Below are 24903 nucleotides of genomic sequence, written 5' to 3' on the forward strand. Positions count from 1 at the left end.
TCCAAAACATTGTGGTATAAGAGTAAGATCATAACACAAAATAGAATGGATCAATTATTCAGTCAATTGTCACAGGCAGGCATGGAATCCCTGTGAAAGAACAATTATAACACCATATGGTCTTGGACAAATTATTCACCAAGCCCATTTAGGAAAAACCCAGTGGGGCATGGAGTACCTGTGTATGAAATATAAGGTGTAAAGTTGTATCTATTGTTAAAGGAATAGTTCAGTGTGAAAAAAATAACTGGGTAAATAGATAGGCTGTGCAAAATAAAAAATGTTTCTAATATAGTTAGTTAGCCAGAAATGTAATGTATAAAGGCTGGAGTGACTGGATGTCTAACATAAAATAACAGAACAGGACACTACTTCCTGCTTTTCAGATTTATAACTCTGAGTTAGTCAGCAACTTGAAGGGGCGCCACATGGTACATATCTGTTCACTGAGTTTGCAATTGATCTTCAGCATGCAGCTCAGATTCAAAAGCAAAATAAATGACCCATGTGGCCCCCCTTCAAGTCTCTGATTGGTTACTGCCTGGTAACCAGGGTAACCAGTCAGTGGAAACCAAGACAGTTGAAAAGCAGGAAGTTGGGCTATGTTCTGTTATGTTAGACATCGAGTCACTTTAGTCTTTAAACATTACATATTTGGCTAACTAACTATATTAGAAACATTTTTTATTTTGCACAGCCTATCCATGTACCCACTTTTTATTTTTAGACTGAACAATTCCTTTAAAGTTTGGAAAGGCTAAAGAAAATTATTTTGATCCTAAATTGTAAAAATATGCTGTACTTTAGTCATATTACCTGTGTAAATGAACTGTAAATAGAAAGAGGAAAATCCATGAAGCGATGCACAGTCAATCTAAAAATGTGCTGTGTCTCAGTCATGATGTCTTCCTGTACAGTCAGATATCATCTTAGTAAGAAGCTCCAGGTTGTGATGAACTTCACATAGGTGCATTACACAGTACATATGGAGAAGCTAAGCAAGAAACGTGTAAATATATAATAAGACAAACAAAATAACATTGGATATGGTGATACAGAATTGTATGCCAATTTACTGTATACTGTACTACTCATAAGAGCTTACAATCTGTATGTTCATAATTATAAAGCCCTCAATTGATTTAATAAACCTTCTGGCTGTAAAAGGCAACTACATCTGCAGTGGTATAACTACCATACAGCAGACCCCAGGGGAGCCTGAAAGGATCTGGGTCTGCTGTATGGCTTTCCCTCCTCACATCCTATGCTGCCTTCTCTGCCAGCTGCAAAGCAATGGATTACCGACCAAGTTAGCGAGCGGTGGGAATGGGGTAGTAGGGACAACAATGAGCAAGCATGTGCATTTGAGTTCTGAGTTCACAAGCAAGCTCCCGAGAAGAATTTTTTGTTGGGGGGGGGGTCAGCTCTTCCTAGTTGTACAGCTGTAAAATCTTATTACTTGGAAATTAAAATATGCAGCCAAGGCAGACTAATTTAAAAATAACTAGACCAAAGCATTAGAACTGCTACTCCTACTTTTGTCAGGGAAAAAAAAAAAAAAAAGATTGTTTTTTTTTTCGTGTTGGTTGCCAGCCAAGCCCACCACCACAAGAGCCTCAGTTCCCAGTATTTCTTCAGCAGTCAGTTATATTTTCTGCTCAGAGCTCAAACTTCTGCCCGGGAACAAGGAAAAAAAAATGTTTTCCCTGGTTGCCGACAATCCTTGCTGCCATCAAAGCCTCTTCTCCCAAAATGAGCAAAAATCCTTTTTTGTGCATACTAGGGTGAGGTGAAACTAAAGGAAGCATTTTACATAATATTCGTCTTCAGTTATATTATTCATCCTTCCCTACATTATGTAATGATGCAGAAAAAGGAAAAAAATGTTTTGAATGCATTTTACCTCCTAAAATTGTCATTATATCAGAACTGCAGAGAGATGCTTTCTCTTCAGCGTCTAGGCTGAAATGATGAATGGGAGTGTCTTTCCATTCTCCCACAGGAAGTGGTCATAGCTCTGACTGACAGGCTGCAGTAGCAGGGAAAACCCCTCCCACCTTGCTCCCTGTGTCTCTCTCTGTTCCTACACATAGCTGTCTTATGCTGAAGCCAGATCATGCTTTTTAGAACAGTGCGTGGATTGTGATTTATTTACAAAAAAAAAAACAAATAAAAATTACAAGCTTTCTAGTTTATCTTTACTTTTTCATTTGTACCCTAATTATATTCTGACTTTTTTCCTCCTTATCCTTTTCATATTCAGTCTCCTCAATAGAGTTGTCAACTTTGACAGCTGCTGGGTGGGTGTGACTCACAGGAAGAGGGGGGTTGTCTGTGACAGCTCAAACTGCCGGTTCTAAATCTTGTATAGAACGATGAGGCTGGTGGTAAACATTTTGTGCAGATTATTTTTTTATCAAACTAAAGAACATAGAATATTAATGGTAGATAAAGGGTGTTACTGTGCAACCAAATAAAAAAATAGATGGATGTAGTATTCCAGTGCCAAAGGCTACTTGACGTAAGTACAACAATAAATAATATATAGTGTCAAAATCTCAACTCTATGGGAAACACCTTTGCGTGTAGTGCTTCGAAAGTGCACGAAAAAAATGTAAAATCATTTTTTACTTTATAGTGTTAGGGTAGAACTCCATGGGTGATTTTACCTGCGATACCTTCCATATAACTACCATACAGCAGACCCCAGGGGGCCTGAAAGGTTTCTGCTGTATGGCTTTCACTCCTCACATACTATGCTGCCTTCTCTGCCCGCTGCAAAGCAATGGATTACCGACCAAGTGAGTGAGCGGAGGGAATGGGGCAGTAGGGACAACAATGAGGAAGCATGTGCATTTGAGTTCTGAGTTCACAAGCAAGCTCTGCCTAGTTGTACACCTGTAAAATCTTATTAGTTTAGATAAAATATGAAGCCAAGGCAGACTAATTTAAAAATAACTAGACCAAAGCAGCAGAACTGCTACTACTACTTTTGTCAGGGAAAAAAAAAAAGATTTTTTTGTGTGTTGGTTGCCAGCCATGCAAACTTTCAGAATTTAAACAATAACTTCTGTTTCAACGCGATGAGACTAATCGCAGGCGTCACGTCGGATGCGCCAAATCTAATGTAAGTAATACAAATGTTGCACGTAGAAGCTGATTGAATCTGACACGACTGTCGGATAAAGACGCAGCATGCAGCGTTCACATCCGCCAATCGTGTCATTTGTATTACTTGACATTAAATTTGGCGCATCCGAAGTGACGCCTGCAATTAGTCTCATTGCGTCGGAACTGAAGGTATCACAGGTAAAATTACCAGTGGAGTTCTACCCTTAGGGGCCGATTCATCAAGGGTCGAATATCGAGGGTTAATTAACCCTCGATATTCGACTAGGAACTAAAATCCTTCGACTTCGAATATCGAAGTCGAAAGATTTAGCGCAAATTCTGCGATCGTACGATCGAAGGATTATTCCTTCGATCGAACGATTAAATCCATTTTAATCCAACGATCGAAGGAATATCCTTCGATCAAAAAAACTTAGGAAAACCTATGGGGACCTTCCCCATAGGCTAACATTGACTTCGGTAGCTTTTAGCTGCCGAACTAGGGGGTCGAAGTTTTTTTTAAAGAGACAGTACTTCGACTATCAAATGGTCGAATAATCGAACGATTTTTAGTTCGAATCCTTCGATTCGAAGTCGTAGTCGAAGGTCGAAGTAGCCCATTCGATGGTCGAAGTAGCCCAAAAAATACTTCGAAATTCGAAGTTTTTTTACTTCAAATCCTTCATTCCAATTTAGTGAAACAGCCCCTTAGTGTTCAGTGAAAGGAGTGAAACAATGATAAAGGAAAGAATGATGGTTGATCCCAATAGGAAAAAACTTAAATATATTGGAAGGCCGGTATTTTTTTCCAGAAAAGGTGCCTCCCTTTACTCATTATAAAATCACCATTCACACTGTTTCCATGATATGAAATAAGTGGCACCACGCTGTCATTGGACGATATTGAGATAAAGCACATCACTAGTACCATTTAATACCCTTGTATCAGAGTCAAAATAACTTGAGGCAGTCAGATATTATTGGACAAGTTTATTTAGATTATGAGCGCTCCTACTGAACGCCTCCCCGTCACTTCCCCAAAGAGGCTACGTGATGCCTCACTGCGTTTATGCGTAGTCGTGACGCCACAATCTCGCGTGATGAGACTTGTGACGTCGAGATTTCCTGTGAGACAGAATCCAAGGAGCTCGCTGTTAGTGGCGTTGCCGGACGTGTAAGTACCGATCCGGGGCTAAGGGCTGCTTTACGGAAAACGGGCAAGTGTGTAGTGTGACCTATACATTCAATTGTTGATGTCTAAGTATATATATATATATATATATATATATATATATATATATATATAGTTATAGATGTACGTGCATCTGGTATATGTATGTCTACATAAATGTACATGCAGGTACGTATTATTGTCAATATATATATATGTCTTATGTGTGTGTGCAGCTAATGTGCATGTGCAATGTTACTGCAACATTTTCTTGCAGTACTAATTAGTTTGCGGTGATAGGGTCATAGAGCTAACATTGTAGTTGTAACTGTACTTCAAATGAAATGTCTATAGAAAGATGTCCATCTGGCTCCAGTCTTAATTCTCAGTCTTGGTTTCTTGCAGGCCCAGACTGGCAATCTGTGGGTTCTGGCAAATGCCAGAGGGGCTGCTATAAGGTGCCATAGAAAGTCAGTATTTAGTGGGCTGGTTGGGCCTCTATGTGGACTGATTGGGCCTCTGTCTACCTGAAATGCCAGGGCCTATCTTAATTCTCAGTCCGAACCCAGTTTCTTGTACACAGAAAATACCTTCTTCCTGAGGTGCTTGCATTTCTGTGCTCTCATTTTATTTCTAGTAAACTGTATAAATTGACCGCTGGTTTCTGTTAGTACCATAACAGGTTCAGCTTTTAGCTTCAAGGAGTCTGCTTCTATTTTTGTTTTCTGTCCTGTTGGCTCTGAATACGAGTTGTAGCAATTTTTCATCTTAAAGAAGCTAATTTAGCACTGACTGCATTCCCTTAGGTCAGGAACTGATTCTCCTGCTGTCCGATAGAATTGTAAACCCGTGTGTTTTAGATGTGATATTCTAACCTACATTTTATTATACATTTTCTCCTGGCACTTAGTTGTGAATACATATTCATGTTTTTTCCTTTCAGAATGTAGAAAGTAGTGCCATCATGAAATAAGCTGACAATGATACAGTGTGTTGTTATTATTATGATATTATTATGACATGATACAGGGTGCGTATATATACATGTGGAATCTGTTTTTTTTTTCTGCTAGGGTTTAAAGTATTGTTCTGTTGTGTTGCAGATATAAGTAATCATTATATAAGACAGACAGCCCATAAAGATGTGTCTATTACAGAATGGTCAAAGAACGGGTGCGTAAAACTGGCCCACAGAAATAAAATGTTGGTCTGCTCTCTGGCATGTTGGTTGTTGCAATGCAAATGATCTTCAGATTGTGAAAAACAAGAATGCAAATTCTTATTTGAATAGCTGTCAGTATGAGATAAACTGCATTCTTTAACACTGTAAATGCATTTCATAATTTGGGAGACTTCCTTTTTTTCTGTCCGTGTTTATGTTGTTTGGTAATAAGACAATCTTGCAGACACTGGGACTCAGGCCCGGATTAGTGGAAAGGCCATCTAGGCCCGGGCCTATGGCAGCAGGATTTTAGGGAGGCGGCATGCTACCCAACCACAACCACATTGGTTTAGAAACACTGGAGATGCGCAGGAGATACAATAAATTTTTAAATTTCCCGTGCGCCAATCCCCGTTTCTCCAGTCCAGATAATGAAAATTTACACGAATAAAGGGTAGGGGACAGGGGCGACGAACGGCAGTGGGCCTAGTGGCGCCCAGCATGTAAATCCGGCCCTGCTGGGACTATTATATGGTGTGGAACATATTATTTAGAATTCCAGGGACCCTGTCTGTTTTCAGATAATGTGGATCACCATTAATTAAAGCTACTAAAAATATTTCAGTATTTTTATTATTGCCCAATAGGATCATTTTGGCATTCGTATGGATTTATGTTAGCTAGGTTATTAAACTGTTCTCGCATTTCAGAGAAAAGGCTAATTTGTAAATAATAAAGCCTTGCTTGTTTAAATAGGACTCTGGGAAATGGCAATGCTGTATTGGAGGGTGGGCGGAAACCAGAGTACCCGGAAAAACCCACACCAGCTTGATTAGAGAAGAACAGTCTTCTTCCATATGGTGTAGTGACTGGATGTTAACAGTACAGCAAGACCGCAATCTGTAGCATGCAGGGAATATTGAAATGTCCATAAAACAAGTTTTTTTTTATTGTTTATTTGGTCTTTAATGAATAATTTATATTTTGTCAGTTGCAGTCCCATGTATTGCCTAATCGATAGGGATAATCAATAATCTGTGTACCTTCTGCTGAGGAACAGCAACCCTTGCATTCTCTGAGACATCTTAAAGCAACACGGGTTGCAGATCTCTGATATTAGGAAACATACATTTAGGAATTCTATATCTGATCATGTTGGATCTTATTATTTTCCCATGAGCCATTGTCTTCGGCATCAGTATTGCCACTGAAAATCCAGGAAACATGAGTCTGTATACCCAATTAGTCCTATTGTAACAATATTTGTTTGGTCAGGTTTTGGACCTTTACCTGAGGTTTTCTGGAGAAGGGATCTTTCAATAATATGGATCTGTCTATTAAAAATCATTTAAACATTTAAAAATCCCAATAGGATTGTCTTGCCTCCAATAAAGATTATCTGACAAAATCCAAAAATTATAAAGGGGCCCTGATTGGTTTAAATGGGGAACGCCATCCAGAAACAGGTTTTTTTGCACAATGAAAGACAATGTCATTCTTATCAGTGGTACAGTATACATTAATTAAAAATGATCTGTTCGTGTAATTGCAGTTAAAGCAGTATCTGTTTACATTTTCTGTACTTCTGGTTCTGAACTAATTTCTGTGACATTGAACCAAGAGTTATAACCATTGAACAGAATAATAAGTGCATATTGCTTTCAATTGCAATTCCATTACAAATAACTTAACCCCTGAAATGTTTTTTTTTTCATTATGCAAAAAAGTTTTAGGTTAACATGCACTTTAATATTGATTGTACCATACCACTTTATTGTGTTAAAGTTATTCTTTAACACAAATTTAATGGTGTGCTTTGACAAATGGCTGCTAATTTCCGGAAAGTTCATTAAAGGAATTGTTCAGTGTAAAAATAAAAACTAGGTAAATAGATAGGCTGTGCAAAATAAAAAATGTTTCTACTATAGTTAGTTAGCCAAAAATGTAATGTGTAAAGGCCGGAGTGATTGGATGTCTAATATAATAGCCAGAACACTACTTTCTGCTTTTCAGCTCTCTTGGTTTACTAACCAATCAGAGACTTGGTTCATATCTGTTGCTTTTGAATGTGAGCTGAATGCTGAGGATCAATTGCAAATTGCATATTGGCCCCCCTTCAAGTCGCTGACTAACTCAGAGTTAGAGAGCTGAAAAGCAGGAAGTAGTGTTCTGGCTATTATGTTACACATCCAGTCACTCCAGCCTTTATACATTACATTTTTGGCTAATTAACTATATTAGAATCATTTTTTGTACAGCCTATTTATTTACCTATTTATCTATTTACCCAATTTTTATTTTCACACTGAACTGTTCCTTTACGGAAGTCTTAATAAAATGCTGGAGCATGCATGCCTGTATTAAGAAATTCCCATAAATGTGTATGTTGGATAAACGTCAAATTGCATTTTCATTTCCACTTTCTAAAGATTATATTCAAGTGTGTATTGTGCAACATTTACCAGCATATGCAAGTTGTGGCAACACTTGTGTATTGTCTATCACACTGTTGTGCTATAATAGTGAGGTTTGTAAACTGTTAGGAATAAATATCAGCGCAGAACTTAATTGGATGTTTAATGCAATTTTATCTTTTCTCTTAAAACATTAAGGCTGGTGGCACGCAAGCATTTGATTGCCACTTTTCTTTTTCAGGAAGAACCATGCTCTAAATTATTGGTAGCTGTTTCCTATTCACTTGAAAGGGCACTTGTGGTGTCACTAGGGATTGTGGACTGCAGCGTTTCTGAGAGTGAGATGCTTCTGGAATGTAAAAGTGCCTGGTATAGGCAGCAGCTTTTTACATTCAAGAGTAAACCGCTAAATGCAGGGTGTAACATCTTTCCCTGTCCCACAAGTTTCACTTACGGTCAATAAAATCCCCTTCCAATCAACCACACAATTAAGCTGCATAGGAATTATCTTAGACTCCCATTTGCCTTTTACACCGCATAGCCAAACACTTTCCAAATCCTGCTTTATTCATCACAACATTGCCTGCATGCAAATTTACCTCAGCTTAGAACTAAAACACTGTTCAGTGTCTTATCATTTCCTGTCTCCATGAGTGCAACATATTCCTTGCAGGCATTCCAACTAGTGACGCGCGGGTCAAATTTTCCTCTCTCTGCACCCTCCCAACCAGAACCCTGCCCAGTCCATCCCCTCTGTTTATAGAACTGCGCCGCCCCGCGGTGACATCATGGAAGTGGCAGGGTAGGCGTAAGTCTTTAAATTGAAGGGTTGGAACCTAGCAGTGTGAGTAAACCCAAACATTATTTGAGCTAGCCGGCCCAATGCGGGTGGTTTTATAATTTATAAATTATAATGTTTTTTTAATTTAATTTGTTTCTTGTTTTCTCAATATTTGAATATTTGCTTTCAATACTTGCCATTTATTATGTCACCCTGTGTTTTTGTAATCTTAATTAGTTATACAACACAGTGCATCCCATAAATTTTATTTGTGGAGCTAAACTGGGCCAACTGGGAAGTTGAAGCTACTCCATGTTTCTTTCAAGATACATTATTGTATTGCCATTATGCAACCCCCTCCCTTCCCTATTTGTTATGATTATTTTGTTAGCAGAAGCTCCTCGTGTAGGGGAATTATGTGTGCACTGGTAATTATCTACCACACATGGGGGCAAATTCACTAAAGCGTGAAGTGGCTAACGCTAGTGCAAATTTGCGCGTGACGCAATTTCGTTACTTCGCCAATTTACTAACAGGCGCTGGAGTAAATTCGCTAGCGAAGTGGACCTACTCTAATGCTATTTCGCACCCTTATTCTATGGCGAAGGGACGTAACTACGCTAATTCACTAACTTACGCATTTTACTGAACATTACCTTTTGCGCCAGACTTGCCTTCACCACCTCAGACGAGGCGAAGTGCAATAGAGTAGATAGGGCTTGCTTCAAAAAAAGTTAAAATTTTTTGTAAGTCCCAAAAAACGCTGGCGTCTTTTCCTTTTTTAAGGGTGATAGGCTGAAAAAGATCGTAAATTTTTATGGGGGTACCCTCCTTCCACCCTACATTTCCTAACATATGGCACCTTAACTATACAGTGGGCACATGTATAGGGCAAAATAACAACTGGTTTGTCTAGTGTAATGTATTTGCTTCTACATTTACGTCGATTGTACTTTAACTTGGCGCTGTATGCAAATAAGGCATCGCTAGCGTAACTTTGCTTTGCTTGACATATTAATGCTATCGCAACTTCACTACCTTTTGCCTCCCTGACCGCAACTTCGGATTTTAGTGAATTAGCAGCACCCTGGCGAAACTTCGTCTGGCGAAGTGCGGCGAAGGCTGTGCTTGCACAACTCCGCAGGTTAGTGAATATGCCCCCATGGAGTAGCTTCAAGGTGTCAGAAGGGTAAAGGAACACCATGTGCTGGCGCACTGTTACAAATTCTTTCACTTCCTTGTTTGTGTGACAAAATCTCCGTTCGGCGAGACACTTGTATTAGACCGAATCCTGCTGAAAATGTCCAAATCCTGGATTGGGTGCATCCCTAGTATATACAGTATAGTGTGATTTGGTTCCTAGATTCAGGTGACTGACCGCAGCACAGACATGTTGGGAATCAGCTTAAAGGGATACTGTCATGGGAAAAAAATGTTTTTTTCAAAACGCACCAGTTAATAGTGCTACTCCAGCAGAATTCTGCACTGAAATCCATTTTTCAAAAGAGCAAACAGATTTTTTTATATTCAATTTTGAAATCTGACATGACATTTTGTCAATTTCCCAGCTGCCCCTGGTCATGTGACTTGTGCCTGCACTTTAGGAGAGTAATGCTTTCTGGCAGGCTGCTGTTTTTCCTTCTCAATGTAACTGAATGTGTCTCAGTGGGACATGGGTTTTTACTATTGAGTGTTGTTCTTAGATCTACCAGGCAGCTGTTATCTTGTGTTAGGGAGTTGCTATCTGGTTACTTTCCCATTGTTCTTTTGTTTGGCTGCTGGGGGGGAAAGGGAGGGGGGTGATATCAGTCCAACTTGCAGTACAGCAGTAAAGAGTGATTGAAGTTTATCACATGACTTGGGGCAGCTGGGAAATTGACAAAATGTCTAGCCCCATGTCAGATTTCAAAATTGAATATAAAAAATCTGTTTGCTCTTTTAAGAAATGGATTTCAGTGCCGAATTCTGCTGGAGCAGCACTATTAACTGATTCATTTTGAAAAAAATGTTTTTTCCCATGACAGTATCCCTTTAAAGTAGCTGGGGAGATACTTGATCTTCAGTGCTAAAGGGCCATGGTTACATTGGGGTTAGTATAGAACCCTAAAACATAATGTGCAGAATTTCTACTTTAAAGGGGTTGTTCACCTTTGAGATAAAGTTTAGTATGATAGAGAGTGATATTCTCAGAGGCCATTTGCAATTGGTTTTCATTTTTTATTATTGAATGTTTTTGAGTTATTTAGCTTTTTATTCAGCAACTCTTCAATTTGCATCTTAAGCAATCTGGTAACTAGGGTACAAATTACCCTAGCAACCATGCATTGATTTGAATAAGAGACTGGAATATGAATAGAAGAGGGTCTGAATAAGAAAGAACAGTAATAAAAAGTAACAATACATTTTTAGCCTTACAGAGCATTTGGTTTTTTAGAAGGAAGTCAGCGACACCCATTTGAAAGCTGCAAAGAGTTAGAAGAAAAAGACAAATAACTATAAAAAATAAACAATGAAGACCAATTGGAAAGTTGCTTAGAAGTGGCCATTCTATAACATAATAAAAGTAACCTTAAAGGTGAACCACCCATTTAAAGGGTGGTTCACCTTTCAGTTAACTTTTAGTTTGTTATATAATTGCCTATTCTAAGCAAATTTTCTATAGGTCTTATTTATTTTCTATAATGTTTTTTTTAAAAAATGTTTTACCTTCTTCTGACTCTTTCCAGCTTTCAAATGGGGGTCAGTGACCCTATAACAAATGCTCTTTAAGGCAACACATTTATTATTATTGCTACGTTTTATTACTCATTTTTCTATTCAGTCCCTCTCCTATTCATATTCCAGTCTCATATTCAAATCAGTGCATGGTTGCTATGGTAATTTGGACCATAGCAACAATGCTGAAATTGCAAATAGGAGAGCTGCTGAATAAAATGCTAAATAACTCAAATAATAAAAAATTAAAACCAATTGCAAATTGTCTCTACATCATACTAAAAGTTAACTCAAAGGCAAATAATCTCTTTAAGAGACACAGGAAATTCTGATCCTCCATAGTCATATAGCAGTCTTTGTTCTTTTTTGCAGTTTTTCCGTTGGAAGCTCCAAAATCTAAAATGTCCTCCTTGGTATGTGACTGCCCCCATTTAGAGTCAGTGGGAGAAGTAACTAAAGAAGAGCTCATTAAGAAATCTCACGTGAGTATAAAGAATATGTGATATATGGTTTCTGCTAGAGCTTCCCCTTAGATAATGAATATCGTATGACTGTGCCTGAGCTAAGGGCTTGTTATCCACAGATGCAGTTTGTTTACTGTTTATCTGAACTGCTATGTGTATAGGACATTTAGGTACTCTTTCTTCTCCTGATTAGGGCAATGATCATTTTTCAAAGCACGTAATTTAAATTAATTTAATAGTCCTCATGCTTTGTGCATGTAATATTACACAGAAATATAAAGAACAAAAGATGAATGGTTCTTTTTTGTGATGCAAAAATGAGAGTATTAAAAACTAATCGTAATATCTGCTCTTACTGTTTTGTCAACATATTCAAGACCATTTTACACTTAAATAATCCCATTGTACTTTGTGCATATAAAGTATATATTATCCAGAATCCTTGGGAGGAGAGTCAAAGAGAAGCACAACTTGCAATTGGCCTCCTTTAAATATATTTTCTCATGATTGGACACACCTGCCTATGAAGTCCAAGGCTTAACAAGCTAATTAAACCAATTTGGTGTTGCCAGTAAGCAGTATTGAGCAGTTACATGCATTCAAATTAGCAAAATTACAAGGGTACCCAAATTTTTGCGCAGTCAGTTCTTCACATTTGATTTAATCTCATACAACTGAATACTGCTTCACTAAAAATCTTTGTTCAGAAAACACCCCAGTACTCAGATGTTCCTGGGAAATGAAAGATATACCAATCTTTTTTTTTGAAAGTGGAGTAAATTATTATGCAGGCTGAGAGGGGTTACCAAACTTTTTCATATGACTGTATATAAGACTATCATCTCAAACTGTTCCCATAGACAACACCCAGTGTGCTGTTATCCTCAATGTATATACTACTATATATTACTGATAAAGCTGGTAGCTGGTAGTTTTTAGTATTTTTTTTTTTCCAGTTTTTCAAACTATTTCCTACCATGTATTCCATGATTCAGATTCACATTCATTTTTAATACACTAACTGCACTAATTCACAATAATCTTCAAACACTAATATTTTTAATTGCAATTGAAGAAGCGGAAATATGCAATTCAGCAATTCCTTGTATGTTTGGGCTTAAAGCACAACTTGTCCTTCCAGCCATGATTATGTAGTTTTCATTGCAGAAACAGCAGCTTCTCTAACATTAGTGTTCCTTTATGGCCTTTTCAGGGCAGCTGCCAGGACTGCAGAGTCAGAGGACCAAATCTTTGGGCTTGTCTAGAGGTAAAGTATTTATCAGTGTACTTATTACTATACATTATTATATATTAATAATACAGTTTGCTTAAAGTATTTGGTTTCTTTTGGCAGAATGGCTGTTCCTATGTTGGTTGTGGAGAATCCCATGTGGACCACAGTACTTTGCATTCTCAGGTTTGAATATATCTTTTCACCCTTGTAACTATTTACTATTTCTCCATATGCAGCATGTTCAAATCAAAGATGCAGCCATTAGGGCAAAGTTATGCTGTACATATACAATTAGACCAATGGGCCAAGCAGCAGTCCTTGGTGTGTTTGAAATTGTGTTTTGTGTAGCACCAATTTAAACTGGCATATTTTGTGTTTTTCTTTCCTCCTGAGTGAAAGGGGTTGTTCACCTTCCAACACTTTTTTTCAGTTCAGTTGGTTTCAGATAGATCACCAGAAATAAAGACTTTTTCCAATTACTTTCTTTTTTCTATGTTTGACAGTTGTAAAGTGTCCTTTTTCACTTTCTATAGCCGCTCTAGGAGGGGAGTCGCTGACCCTGTAAACTGTTCTAAATTGATACATTTAGTTGATACATTTCTTATCTCTGTCCCTGCTGAGCAGAATCTCTGGGTTTTATCACAGGCAGCTGTTAGAATTATTGTTACAATAGTTGCTAATACTCAAGAGGTGGGCTGAGAAATGTATCAACTAAATGTTGCAAAATTGTAAGGGCAGCGACAAACTGCAGTTTGAGGAGATTAGTCGCCCGGCAACAAATCTCCTCTTCTTCGGGGCGACTAATTTCCCCAAACTGCCTCTCCTGCCTTCCCGCCAGCTATAATGAAAATCGCTGGCGGGATGGCACTAGGAGCACTTCAGTTTAGAGTCTGCCCCTGAATTAATGAGCTGCCCGACTCTAACACCAAAGACAGGGACATTAAACTTTACACTTAGATTTTGGAAAAACTGTAAAAAATAAAAAATGGAAATCAATTGAAAAAACTATTTCTGGAAAACAACAAAACTGAAAGTGTTTGGAAGGTGAACAACCCCTTTAAAGGAGTGGTTCGTCTTTAAGTGAAGTTTAAGTATGTTATAGAATGGCCGGTTCTAAGCAACGTTTCAATTGGTCTTCATTATTTACAGTTTTTGAATTATTTGCCTTTTTTCTCACTTTCCTGCTTTCAAATTTGTGTGACCCAAACAAATGCTCTGTAAGGCTACAAAGCTATTGTTATTGCTACTTTTTATTTCTATTCAGACCCTCTCTTATTCATATTCCAGTCTCTTATTCAAATCAGTATTTGGTTGCTTGGATAATTTGCACCCTAGCAACCAGATTTCTGAAATTGCAAACTGGAGAGCTGCTGAATAAAAAGCTAAATAACTCAAAAAACACAAATAATTATAAAATATTGCAAATTATCTTAAAATAATACTCTACAAGCAATTGAAATATTGTACATTTTGCTGGAGAGTGTAATTTAGACTTGTGCACTCTCCTCCTGCTAGATCACTGTCAGTGCCTGTAGTTAGACAGGGGTGAGACACTATAGAAATGAGATGATCCTGGGGCACATTTCAATGGAAACCAAAGGCTCTTTTATTCAGAAGGGCACATCTGGCTATTTGGGGAGATTTAGTCGGCTGGCGACTAATCGCCTCTTCTTTGGGGCGACTAATCTCCTCGAACGGCTTCCCCCTGTCTTCCGCCGGCTATAATGAAAAAACGCCAGCGACATGACACACGCAGCGCTTCGTATTCTGAAGTCACCCAAAGTTTCCTCGTGAGGCAACTTTGGTCGATTTCGGAAAACGAAGAGTCGCATTTGCCATTCCGCAGGCGTTTTTTCCCTTTTGTTTTTGTGCAGCTGCTTTCTGGATTCATCAAATGACACTGTATACTTTTACTCTGAATATCTATTGTTCTGAAGTTAATGCTGATGTCATGATGTGTTTTTATGTGTCTTACATCTGCCTGTCACTGAACACTTGGTTATATTGTGGTTGAAATCCACTCTGTATGCTCAGTGTCACATGGATGTCATTTAAGTCACTACATCCACAGGTGTTTCAGATCAGTACTTCATTTGTGCCAATAGTTTCACTTGGGCTGAAAAAAGGCTGCAAATGTAGTTCCTCCAAACCAAGTGGGCAGTTTATTGGGCCCAGTAAGGGTACCACAGTTGCACCTGCATAACCAATATCTAGTGAGCAGGTTTGAACAAGGCAGTATACAGGGTTATTAACACTTTGGCACATTGATGTGGCTCTCATCTAATGGGACTCAGTAAGCCAAACTGTATGACCTGATTGTTGGCCTCAGGCCCCAGTGTGTGGGTGGCCAGACTGATTCCAGATCCGCTCGTTTGGCAACCTTGCCAAACAAACTTATCTGGCAGTGCATGATCAGCTTTTCAGTTCAGAGAAAATTAAAATAAGCTATGTAATATTAAACAGAAGCAGCAGCGTGTTTTAAGAGGCCAATGTCCATCTGTTCAGCAGAAGTCAAATAAATTGACTCCTTATACAGCCTGGCAGAAATCAACTGCAACACAAGCTTAATAAATAAAGTAAATAAGTATATAACGTATAAAATAATGCCTTGTTTGAGGGGAAAACTGAAGAAATTTGCATTTCAGTAACCATCCAAAAAATTATGTTGCTGTATTTTGATGCTATCCGGATAATGGGATTCTCGATAATATATGCAATAACTGTAGTTGAACTTTGAAACAGAGATGTTAACTGTTTTATTTACTATTAAAGGACACCAAACACTGTCTCACTGTGAATCTCACCACTTTGCGTGTTTGGTGCTACACATGCAATAAAGAAGTCTTTCTGGATCGGAAGCTATCTGCTCAGCCTGCTATAGCAAAGCCTCAGGATAGTTATACCCAGGTAGGGAACTCGTATGGGTGATATTTTAGAGGGTTCTGGAGGTTTGATTCAAGGGTAGTGAAACCTTCCAGATTGTATCTGGAATGTGTCACTATGCCAAACAAAATCATAACCAATGTTAGTATATATAATTGTAAGAAAAAACTGCAACAACTGTGAACAATTGGCATGTTCAGTTGTCTAGAGCGTTGAAGTCACATAATTTTAAGGGTTTGTATTTAGTATGGCTAAACACATGAGATTCTTCAACTATGAATCCTGCAAAAATAGTTATGGGATATGGGAACTGGATTTAGTACATCCTTGCAATATGACCTTTACGTAATCAATGAAATCACCTTTTCTGTATTAGATCCTAGATTATCTGCTCTTTATTGCAACATATTTTTATTTATACAAACCCAATAGAATTTAATCCTAAAACCTATTATAGTGTCTTCAAATTAGCATATATAGTTCTGTGTGCCCCTCATTGATCACCTGACAAATCAAATGCTACTTTTAAATGTAATAGAAAGGAGTGTGGCTGATGTAACCTAGCATGGTAGTGTGGGTACCCTTGTTTTGTTTCTGTGTCAGAGACAGATTTTATTACTTACATGACAATGTTTTAATATAAAAACATGGAGAGCACGCACTGGTATATTTTGCCAGGATGAAGGGGGGTTTGTGCCACAACATGCCCCTGGACAGGATGTCATCATTCAGTGAACAGTCTTTATTAACATGCACTGGAAACACTGCTAATTTGATTAAAATATATCTATTGATTTATTTAAAGCATGAATGCATCCAAATTCAGAGAAACTCTTTCACACCATATGCTTTACATGTTTCACCGACTCATGCCACTTCTTCAGAAGCAAATATAATCTCCTGAGGAAGTGGAGTGATGCCATGAAATATGAAACGTTGTTTTAATAAAAGTGATGTTTTAAACTAGCAGTAACCAGAGTTTCTAGTGCTCAGAGCCTGTTTAGTGTTTTACTTAAGGGTTTTTCAGTGGCACATACTAATAGAAAATATATTTTTCATAAAAAAGGATTTATACAAAGCAGAGTTTTAAATGTGGGCTTTTTTTTTTATTCGGTACATTCTTTAGAGGCATGATGTTGTGGTCTTAAAGGAAGACTATACCCCCCAAACAATATAGGTCTCTATAAAAAGATATTGCACAAAACAGTTCATATGTAAAACCCTGCTTCATGTAAATAAACCAGTTTCATAATAATATATTTTTCTAATAGTATGTGCCATTGGGTAATCATAAATAGAAAATTGCCATTTTAAAAAATAAGGGATCCCCCTGGGATCGTAGGATTCACTGTGCACACAAAAATACCAAACAAACCATACTTGTTAGGTCACATGAGCCAATTAACAGACTGAGTTCTGTCTTTTGCTTTAACACTTATTCCTGTTAGAGTTGTAGTATTTCTGGTCAGGTGATCTCTGAGGCAGCACACAGACCATCACGAAATGGTGGTTCAAGGCAAAAGATGTAAAAGGGCAAGATTTACTTAAAATATAGACCAGGTTGGTAAGGCTCTTTAATATGGCACTTAATATGATGTAAACTAACTGTTATTTAAGTGTTCATTTTGGGAGTATAGTTTTCCTTTAAAACTAGCTTACTTTCCTTTTGCTGTTTGTTTAAAGCCCACATTCTCTTCTTAAACAAATAATTTGGCACTGATTTGTTTCCCTTTTGCACAAAGGAATCTAAAATGTCTTCAAACCTTACCTTAAAAATTCCTGCGGCAGTTGTATCTGAGAATCTGTATATTGAGCTGGAAGAGGAGGATGAACTGAAAACAAGAGGTATAATTAACTTTTGTTTTTGTTTTTTTCAAATCATTCCTATTGAAAGTTGTTGCTCTTGTTGTTTTCATATAGCTTATGCTTATTTTACTACAAAATAAAGGAATATGTTTTTTTTTTTTCTCTCTCTACAGATTTTAGTCAGTATTTTCATAATAAATAAAACCTACTGAATATGGCAGCATGGTAGCTCACTTCTGCCTTGCACTACTGAGGTTCTGATTCCTAGCACCTCAGATGGCTATACTCCAGCTAACAATAGTCTTAAAGGGGACCCGTCACTCAAAAACATTATTCAAAATCCTATTTTATCACATTAGTCAAGCAAAATGAACTTTAATTACACTATATAAATTATTTGAATCTTTTTCCATCACTCTGGGAATTCATAATTATAGCAAGCAGGACGTAGCCATTTTGTGCACACTGTTATTAAGGCAAGCCTTGCATCATCTCAGAATCTTGTTTGTGCACCAGAATGGGGGACCTGATGTCCATCCCCATGCCCTGGCTACACATTTAAATGGTAAAGACAACGGGAATATGTGGAGCTCAGTGAATTGCTGAATGGAAAGTGAAAGTAATTGTCTGCCCCGCCTCTATGCCCATGGCATAGAGGAGTGGCAGACAATATTTGATTGACAGCTGAGATTTTCTGCTTATGAACAAGACTAAAGCCATTGATCAGTGTTGCTACATTTTCCATTTACAGTTTTCTTTGTTGACAGGTCTAACTGGATTAAAAAACATTGGAAACACTTGTTATATGAATGCAGCTTTACAGGCATTGTCCAACTGGTAAGTGATCTGTACCTTGCTGTTGGTGACAGTGCAGTGTATTTGATGCAATCTCAAAATTAAACTTGTTTTTGTGTTGACAGCCCTCCTCTAATGCATTTTTTCCTTGACTGTGGAGGACTGGCTCGCACAGATAAAAAACCTGCACTATGTAAAAGTTACCAGAAACTGATGTCAGAATTATGGCATAAAAACAGGTATGAGCTCAAACTGCTCAAGTGCATATCTTATTTTTAAAACCATTGTAAAATAAAATACAATTACTAAAACATCAGAATTTTGGAATGTATTGGATTTTATTTTACCATGAACTGTCACACACTGGGAGATCGATTTCATTTTTAGAATTCGGTCTGTCCACCTAGACAAAACTCTGTAAGAATTGAATGGATTGGTACACACAATTGTAAACATTGATCTAATGTTTGCTACTTGTCTAGTAACCAATAGCAACTAGTCAGTATGTAGAATTAACTTGCAGGGGGCATTTTTTTAAAGAAAAATATATTCCCCCAACTGTATTCGCCCACACCACCAGTGGTCGAAACATATTTTTAATACAGGTGCCATTTAAGTGGCTGTCATAAGGTCTTTTGGGCATTGCAAGTGGGGAGATTCTTGGTGTTTTGGTGCCTGAGCAGTTTTCAACTTGGTGTGCACAGTTTTCTGACTGACTATCATTTTGCTTATGAATGCCCCATGATGCATTCTTTCTTTTATATTTAAGTTATAACTGTTTCTTTTTGTTTTACAGACCAGGCTTTGTTATTCCAACTAATTTGTTCCAGGGAATTAAGTCTGTAAATCCTACATTTCGGGGATACTCACAGCAGGTAAAAGATTACTTTTTTCCCCATACATATCATCTTAGGAACCAGTATTTCTCTGCAACTAAATAGTGGCAGAAGCAGTTGCTGGTGCAGACCCAAAGCAACTACTGTGTTTCATACAGTAATTTGATTTCCTAATAGAACAGCACAAATTCTAATTTCTATAAACAGCCTTTATTGGCAATCCGTATTGATAAAGGGCTGTGGGTGCCTAACACATTGCTGAGCAGATGTGTTTTATGGCAAATTGGCTCTATGTTGTGGAGTTTGTCTATTAATCTCTGGGATGTGGCCAGTGAGGATCATTAACCTATAAAAAAAAAAAAATCCTAAACAGGCTGTGACAAACATTTGACCAGGATCCTGGTTGAATCCTGGATTACATGCATCTTTAAACTACAGTAAACACTGCTTATGCATCACTTGGAAACAGAACAGAAATGTTCCTTCTCAAAAATGGCACTATCCCTTAACGTGAATTTGTTTTTAACATTATATATTTTGATTAGGATGCTCAAGAATTCCTGCGCTGTTTGATGGATGTTTTACATGAAGAGCTTAAGGAACAGATTGTAGAGGTAGAAGAGGATGTACAGACTGGTGTCATAGAAGAGACTTTGGATGAGGACAAAAGCCAGTCCGAGAATGATTTCCAGTCTTGTGATTCAGGTTCCAGCAGCGATCATGCAGAAAGTGAAAGTCGTAAGCTATCGGAGGAACTTACAGAGTCAACTATGCTAATTCAAGAGGAGAATAAAGAAGTGGAAACTTCCAAAACCTGGCGGAAGGGCAAAATATTTTCTAATAACCTTAACCAAAACCACTTCTTGCAGGATTTTGAGAAAAACATTCAGAACACAATAGAAGAAAGTGAATGTCTCAACCAAGAAACTGTCAAAGTGCAGATCCAAAGCAAAGTTGCAGGTACACCTTCAGAAGATACATAAGTATTTACCCAAGGATGTAAATAAAATGTAAAAAAAAAACCCACATGAAACACAACCATTCTATCTAAATTTTCCACAAGTGTCTCCAATTTCTTCCCTCAATAGAATAAGAATTGTCACCAAAATTAGTTAATTCTTCAGTTTTATTTAGGGAGTGATGCAGGCTGATTTCCTAAACAAGTTTTCTATATAAAAATGCAGTTGCCTGATATACTAGGTAACTGTTGATATTTCTTGATTTGCAGACTTTACTGCTGAAGTCAACATGAACGACCTGTCTACATCACAAACTCCCTTGCTAAATGAAGGAGCAACTACACACTTTTCAAGTAGTCCCCCAAAACCTGGAGCCATTTGGGCGGGTCACAAAAAAGGTATTCCTTTAAAAGAAAACTGTGAAAAAATAAGAGTGTGAATTTACAGATTAAGTTTAACTTATTGTTGAGTTTAGAAAGAAAATAGTTTTGTTTTGTTTTTTTTTTATATATAAATTCATCAAACTAAAATTTGCAGCCCATGCATACCTATAAAGCAAACCTATTCTCATCTGTATAATGTGGCTGTTAGAGGGAACCATTTCATAATACAGTTTTGAATGATAAGACTTTGTATGTAATCATGTTTCTTGGTAAAGTCCTTTATTTAAATTAGATTATGCCAATATATTTTAATGAAAATATATAGAAAATATGTATAATTATACATATTTAAAAGGGTGTAGATAATTTACATTATCACAGTATTAGGGTGGCATAAGCCCTAAATGATCTTTAAGTACTTTCATCGCATGTAGTTACTGTGCTTCTTCCCATGAAATGGAGCCATATGCAAGGACAGATACTTCCTTATTCAGTTCTCCTAGGGCAAAACACATGTAAGGCATGCTGCTTTGGAGTGAAGGTTACAAATAATTTTGCATAATGCATTCAAAAAATGCAACAGTAGGAAGGCCACTCTGAAAAAAGTTTAAATTAATGTAAAGAAATGTATTTGTTATGTGGTTTATGGCTGCTGGCTGTGGGGTGCAATACAAAGATCCTTTACTCTGTGAATTATTTAATGTATTTTCAGTGTCTTGCATCTTATTCATTTATTTTTGTTTCTGTTCATTTATTTTGTTTTTTGTTCTAGTTTCAGGCCTGTGCCTGACCAAAAAGAGAAAACAGAAGAAATATCGCAGTGTAATATCAGACATTTTTGATGGCACAATAGTGAGCTCTGTTCAGTGCCTAACATGTGACAGAGTAAGTTTGCTTCATCTTACCGAGATGTATTTGTTAAAATAACAATCTTTTTTTAATGTGAATGGACAGATAATGGTAAAACAACAAATCCTCTACAAAATGTATACGTTGTTTCATTATAGTAATTACATATAAGAAAACAACCCTGGATAACCACATCATCTTGTGAACATTAGAACATTTTATATATTTCACTTTGTAATGCTTTCAGGGTATATTTACCTGAAATTACATATTATTACAAGTTATATTGCAGTTCAAATTTTTTATGTTTTTAGAGTTTGTAAACTTTGTGGGTATCTCGTGTGAGTGTGAGCCAAGTATCCGCGAAGTGTCTCGTTCTTCCTCCTAATGGCATGTGGTCTAGCGGGGGAGGACCCCCTTCATGCCGAGGTCTGCTGGTCGACGGGTCTAAATGAGGGCTTGCCAGAAAGATCTGTGCTTGTTTTCGACGCGTCCTCAACACGAACATGATTGTCGTGGTGAAGATGTCCTGACGGTCTTATTTAGTGACGGACAACAAAAAAAAATTCCCTACGAAATGAGGGGTGAGCCTTAGGCTGAGGAAGTAGTGTACTCTTGCCCCCTGTTGCTTGGCTGATGATCTTGTCGAGATTGGGGTCGAAGAGGAGCTTTCCTTTAAATGGGAGAGAAGTCAGCGACTTTTTTGATGAAAGGTCTGCTGACCAAAGCTTCATCCATAAGGATCCTAGTGCTGCCTCTGACAGTGCTCATGTCCTACTGATTATTTGTGCGGCTTCAAGGGAAGCCGTACAAATGTAATTTGCCTCCTTGGTCTGGGAGTTTGTGGTGTGGTGCTCCTGCGAGTATTGCTTGTAGGAGGAATCCGGTCCAAGCTTGTATAGCCCTACTAACCCAGGCTATGGCTAAAACTGGACGGAGCAAGCTCTCCTATGCCGAAAAAAGGGAGCGACTGAGACCTTCCAATTTTTTGTCCATCTGATCTCTGAAGGAAGAGGCATCAGGCAAAAGAAGGGCTGTGTTCTTGGAAAGTCTGGAGACTGGGGCATCCACAGACGGTGGTGCAGACCATTTTTCTACCAGGTCAGAAGAAAAGGGGTAGAGTTTTAGGAACTTACAGTTTGCCTGAAACCATCTCTCGGACTTGTCCCATTTCTGTAGAACTATTTGCTCTAGCGGAGCATGAGAGGGAAACCTTGGAGATTACCTACTGTTGCGCTTATAAAGTGCTTTAGAGGTGTCTGTGTTGTCTCCTGCCTTTTGCAAATTAAGGGTCTCTAAGACTGAGACAAATAGTCCACTGCCTCGGAGGAAAATATTGTGGGTTCCTCCCCCTGCACATCTGAGCATTGGGAAAGTTCCCCTTTGGAGAGGTAAAGGGGGTGCCAAATAAGGGCTATGATTCGCTATTTGGTAGCCCCTATGTGGACTGGCAGCCTACAAGAGGCTCTACTTGGCACTATACTTAGTTTTATGCAATTAAAACTTTTTTTCAAGCTTGGAATTCAAAAATAAGCACCTGCTTTGAAGACCCTAAGAGCAACCTCCAAGGGGTTGGAGAGTTGCTCACGAGCTACTGGTTGGGGATCACTGATTTAGAGTGTGCAGGCCGTATAAGGGGTTCCTTCGTTTGTGTCCGCTAATTTTTGGGTCTTAAGGAGAGCAGCGTGAAGGAACAAACTCCCGGAGCTTTAGTGCAGATCTTGGCGGCAGGGGATATACTCCCCTTCCCCTGGGTTAGGGCCCCTGTTTTCTTATGTCTCCCGGCAGCTGGCTCTCCTCCTGAATGGGAATGGAGAGGGTGTTTAGGCTGGTGGTCTGAGCAAACCGCTAATGACCCCGTTGACTAATTCCATGTTGCAAGATGTCAAAGGTGGGCAACCTACTTGCTGTAGGAGTCCTGAGCATCTCAAGTTGTCAGAAAGATTGAACATGCAGCTTGTGAATTTATGAACCTATCCTCCGGAGGACACAACTAAAACTGACGTGGCTTGCCCACTGCTGAGGGGTATAGCCAGAGGAACAGGAGCTACTTTTACTTCATGTTGTGTCCTACCTCCTAGTAGTGCCAGATATACCCCACTGGCCCTGTGTCCCCCAAGCAGACAATGGAGAAATTACTTTTGCAATGTACCTCATAAGTACTGTACTGTATCCCTACCAGTTTACTTGTGAACAATGGAATGCAGAGACAGTCTGGACATACTCTCAAGATATAGCATGGGCTTCTAGGATGTTTCTTATTTTCCATAGCCCAGCTCTTTCAAATGTTAGCCCTCTAAAAAAAAATTAGATATAAGTACAGCAGATATGCGAAGGGCAGTAGCACACATGTTTTTGTGACAAGTCCTTTGTTGCTTTTTTGAGGGCTGACTAATCAAAGGTATGTGTTGGAAAAGGCTTCCCAAAAATACATCCTGTGCAGCCCATAGTGTTTTGCTGAATGCATAAGAAATGTATAAATAATTTGGAATTTTAGGCTAAACTGTAAACTTTAATCTCCCTGCTTATATACACACAGTACTTTAAACAGCCTAATCTCTGTTTGGAGTTGCCATGGCCAACAAGGGAGTCTTTTCAGCTTGCCTGTTTAAAATCATTCAGGGAAACACAAGCTCCTGCCAATTTTTCATTAAAAAAAAAAGAAAAGCTCTTTGAAACACTGGCATCCTGTGCAGAGCAAAATCACAGCTGCTAAAACAAAGCAATTCTCCATAGTTTTGTATGGATCTTATCAGCATTCATAGCCTTAAGTGCTGTAATAAAACCTTTGTGTAGTTTTCTACGATTAGGAAATATTTTTGTACTGCATTTTATTGAAATTTTGGGCATTGGATAAACATGCCAGCAAGTGTGTTCTTTATAATATTTTTTTCACGTTACCCACCATGATTCGCAGGAATTTTGACTACTGCTGCATTAATGCATCTAAAAATTGGTTGGACACATGCCTTAAAATAGTCTGTGCAGTAGACCGACATCACCAATGCATAGTAGTCATCATGCTATCTTAACTTTGACCTGCATTTAAAGCAAACTAGTTAACTTGCCAATGTTCCTGTTTTTTCCAAATCAGGTATCTGTAACTTTGGAAACTTTCCAGGACCTGTCCCTGCCAATCCCAGGTAAAGAAGACCTTGCTAAGCTACACTCTTCAAGCCACCAGAGCTCCCTGGTAAAAGCAGGGTCATGTGGAGAAGCATATGCCCCCCAAGGATGGATTGCCTTTTTTCTGGAATATTTCAAAAGGTAGGAATTATGAACAATATAATTCAGGCATTTTTATGGACAAACACAAATTCAACTGTATTAAGTAAAACCT

At 38.2% G+C, this 24903-nt stretch overlaps 2 protein-coding genes across 2 annotated transcripts in view; one reads left to right on the forward strand and one right to left on the reverse strand.

The window, feature by feature from the left end:
• The window catches only part of miga1.L (mitoguardin 1 L homeolog), a 54655-nt gene extending 52598 nt beyond the window's left edge, over positions 1-2057 (reverse strand). The window contains exons 1-2 of the mRNA XM_018256618.2: positions 1904-2057; positions 817-994 (exon numbers count right to left, since the gene is read on the reverse strand). Of these exons, the coding sequence (XP_018112107.1) occupies positions 817-900 (84 nt within the window). The 5' untranslated portion in view covers positions 901-994; positions 1904-2057. The remainder of the gene's footprint in view (positions 1-816; positions 995-1903) is intronic.
• Positions 2058-4128: 2071 nt separating this feature from the next.
• The window catches only part of usp33.L (ubiquitin specific peptidase 33 L homeolog), a 37699-nt gene continuing 16924 nt past the window's right edge, over positions 4129-24903 (forward strand). The window contains exons 1-13 of the mRNA XM_018258183.2: positions 4129-4285; positions 11727-11836; positions 13032-13085; positions 13173-13235; positions 15825-15959; positions 17678-17780; positions 18509-18578; positions 18662-18775; positions 19333-19411; positions 19918-20332; positions 20601-20729; positions 21487-21599; positions 24658-24830. Of these exons, the coding sequence (XP_018113672.1) occupies positions 11756-11836; positions 13032-13085; positions 13173-13235; positions 15825-15959; positions 17678-17780; positions 18509-18578; positions 18662-18775; positions 19333-19411; positions 19918-20332; positions 20601-20729; positions 21487-21599; positions 24658-24830 (1529 nt within the window). The 5' untranslated portion in view covers positions 4129-4285; positions 11727-11755. The remainder of the gene's footprint in view (positions 4286-11726; positions 11837-13031; positions 13086-13172; positions 13236-15824; positions 15960-17677; positions 17781-18508; positions 18579-18661; positions 18776-19332; positions 19412-19917; positions 20333-20600; positions 20730-21486; positions 21600-24657; positions 24831-24903) is intronic.

This window comes from Xenopus laevis, chromosome 4L, assembly GCF_017654675.1.
Source record: "Xenopus laevis strain J_2021 chromosome 4L, Xenopus_laevis_v10.1, whole genome shotgun sequence".
NCBI classification, from domain to species: Eukaryota; Metazoa; Chordata; class Amphibia; order Anura; family Pipidae; genus Xenopus; species Xenopus laevis.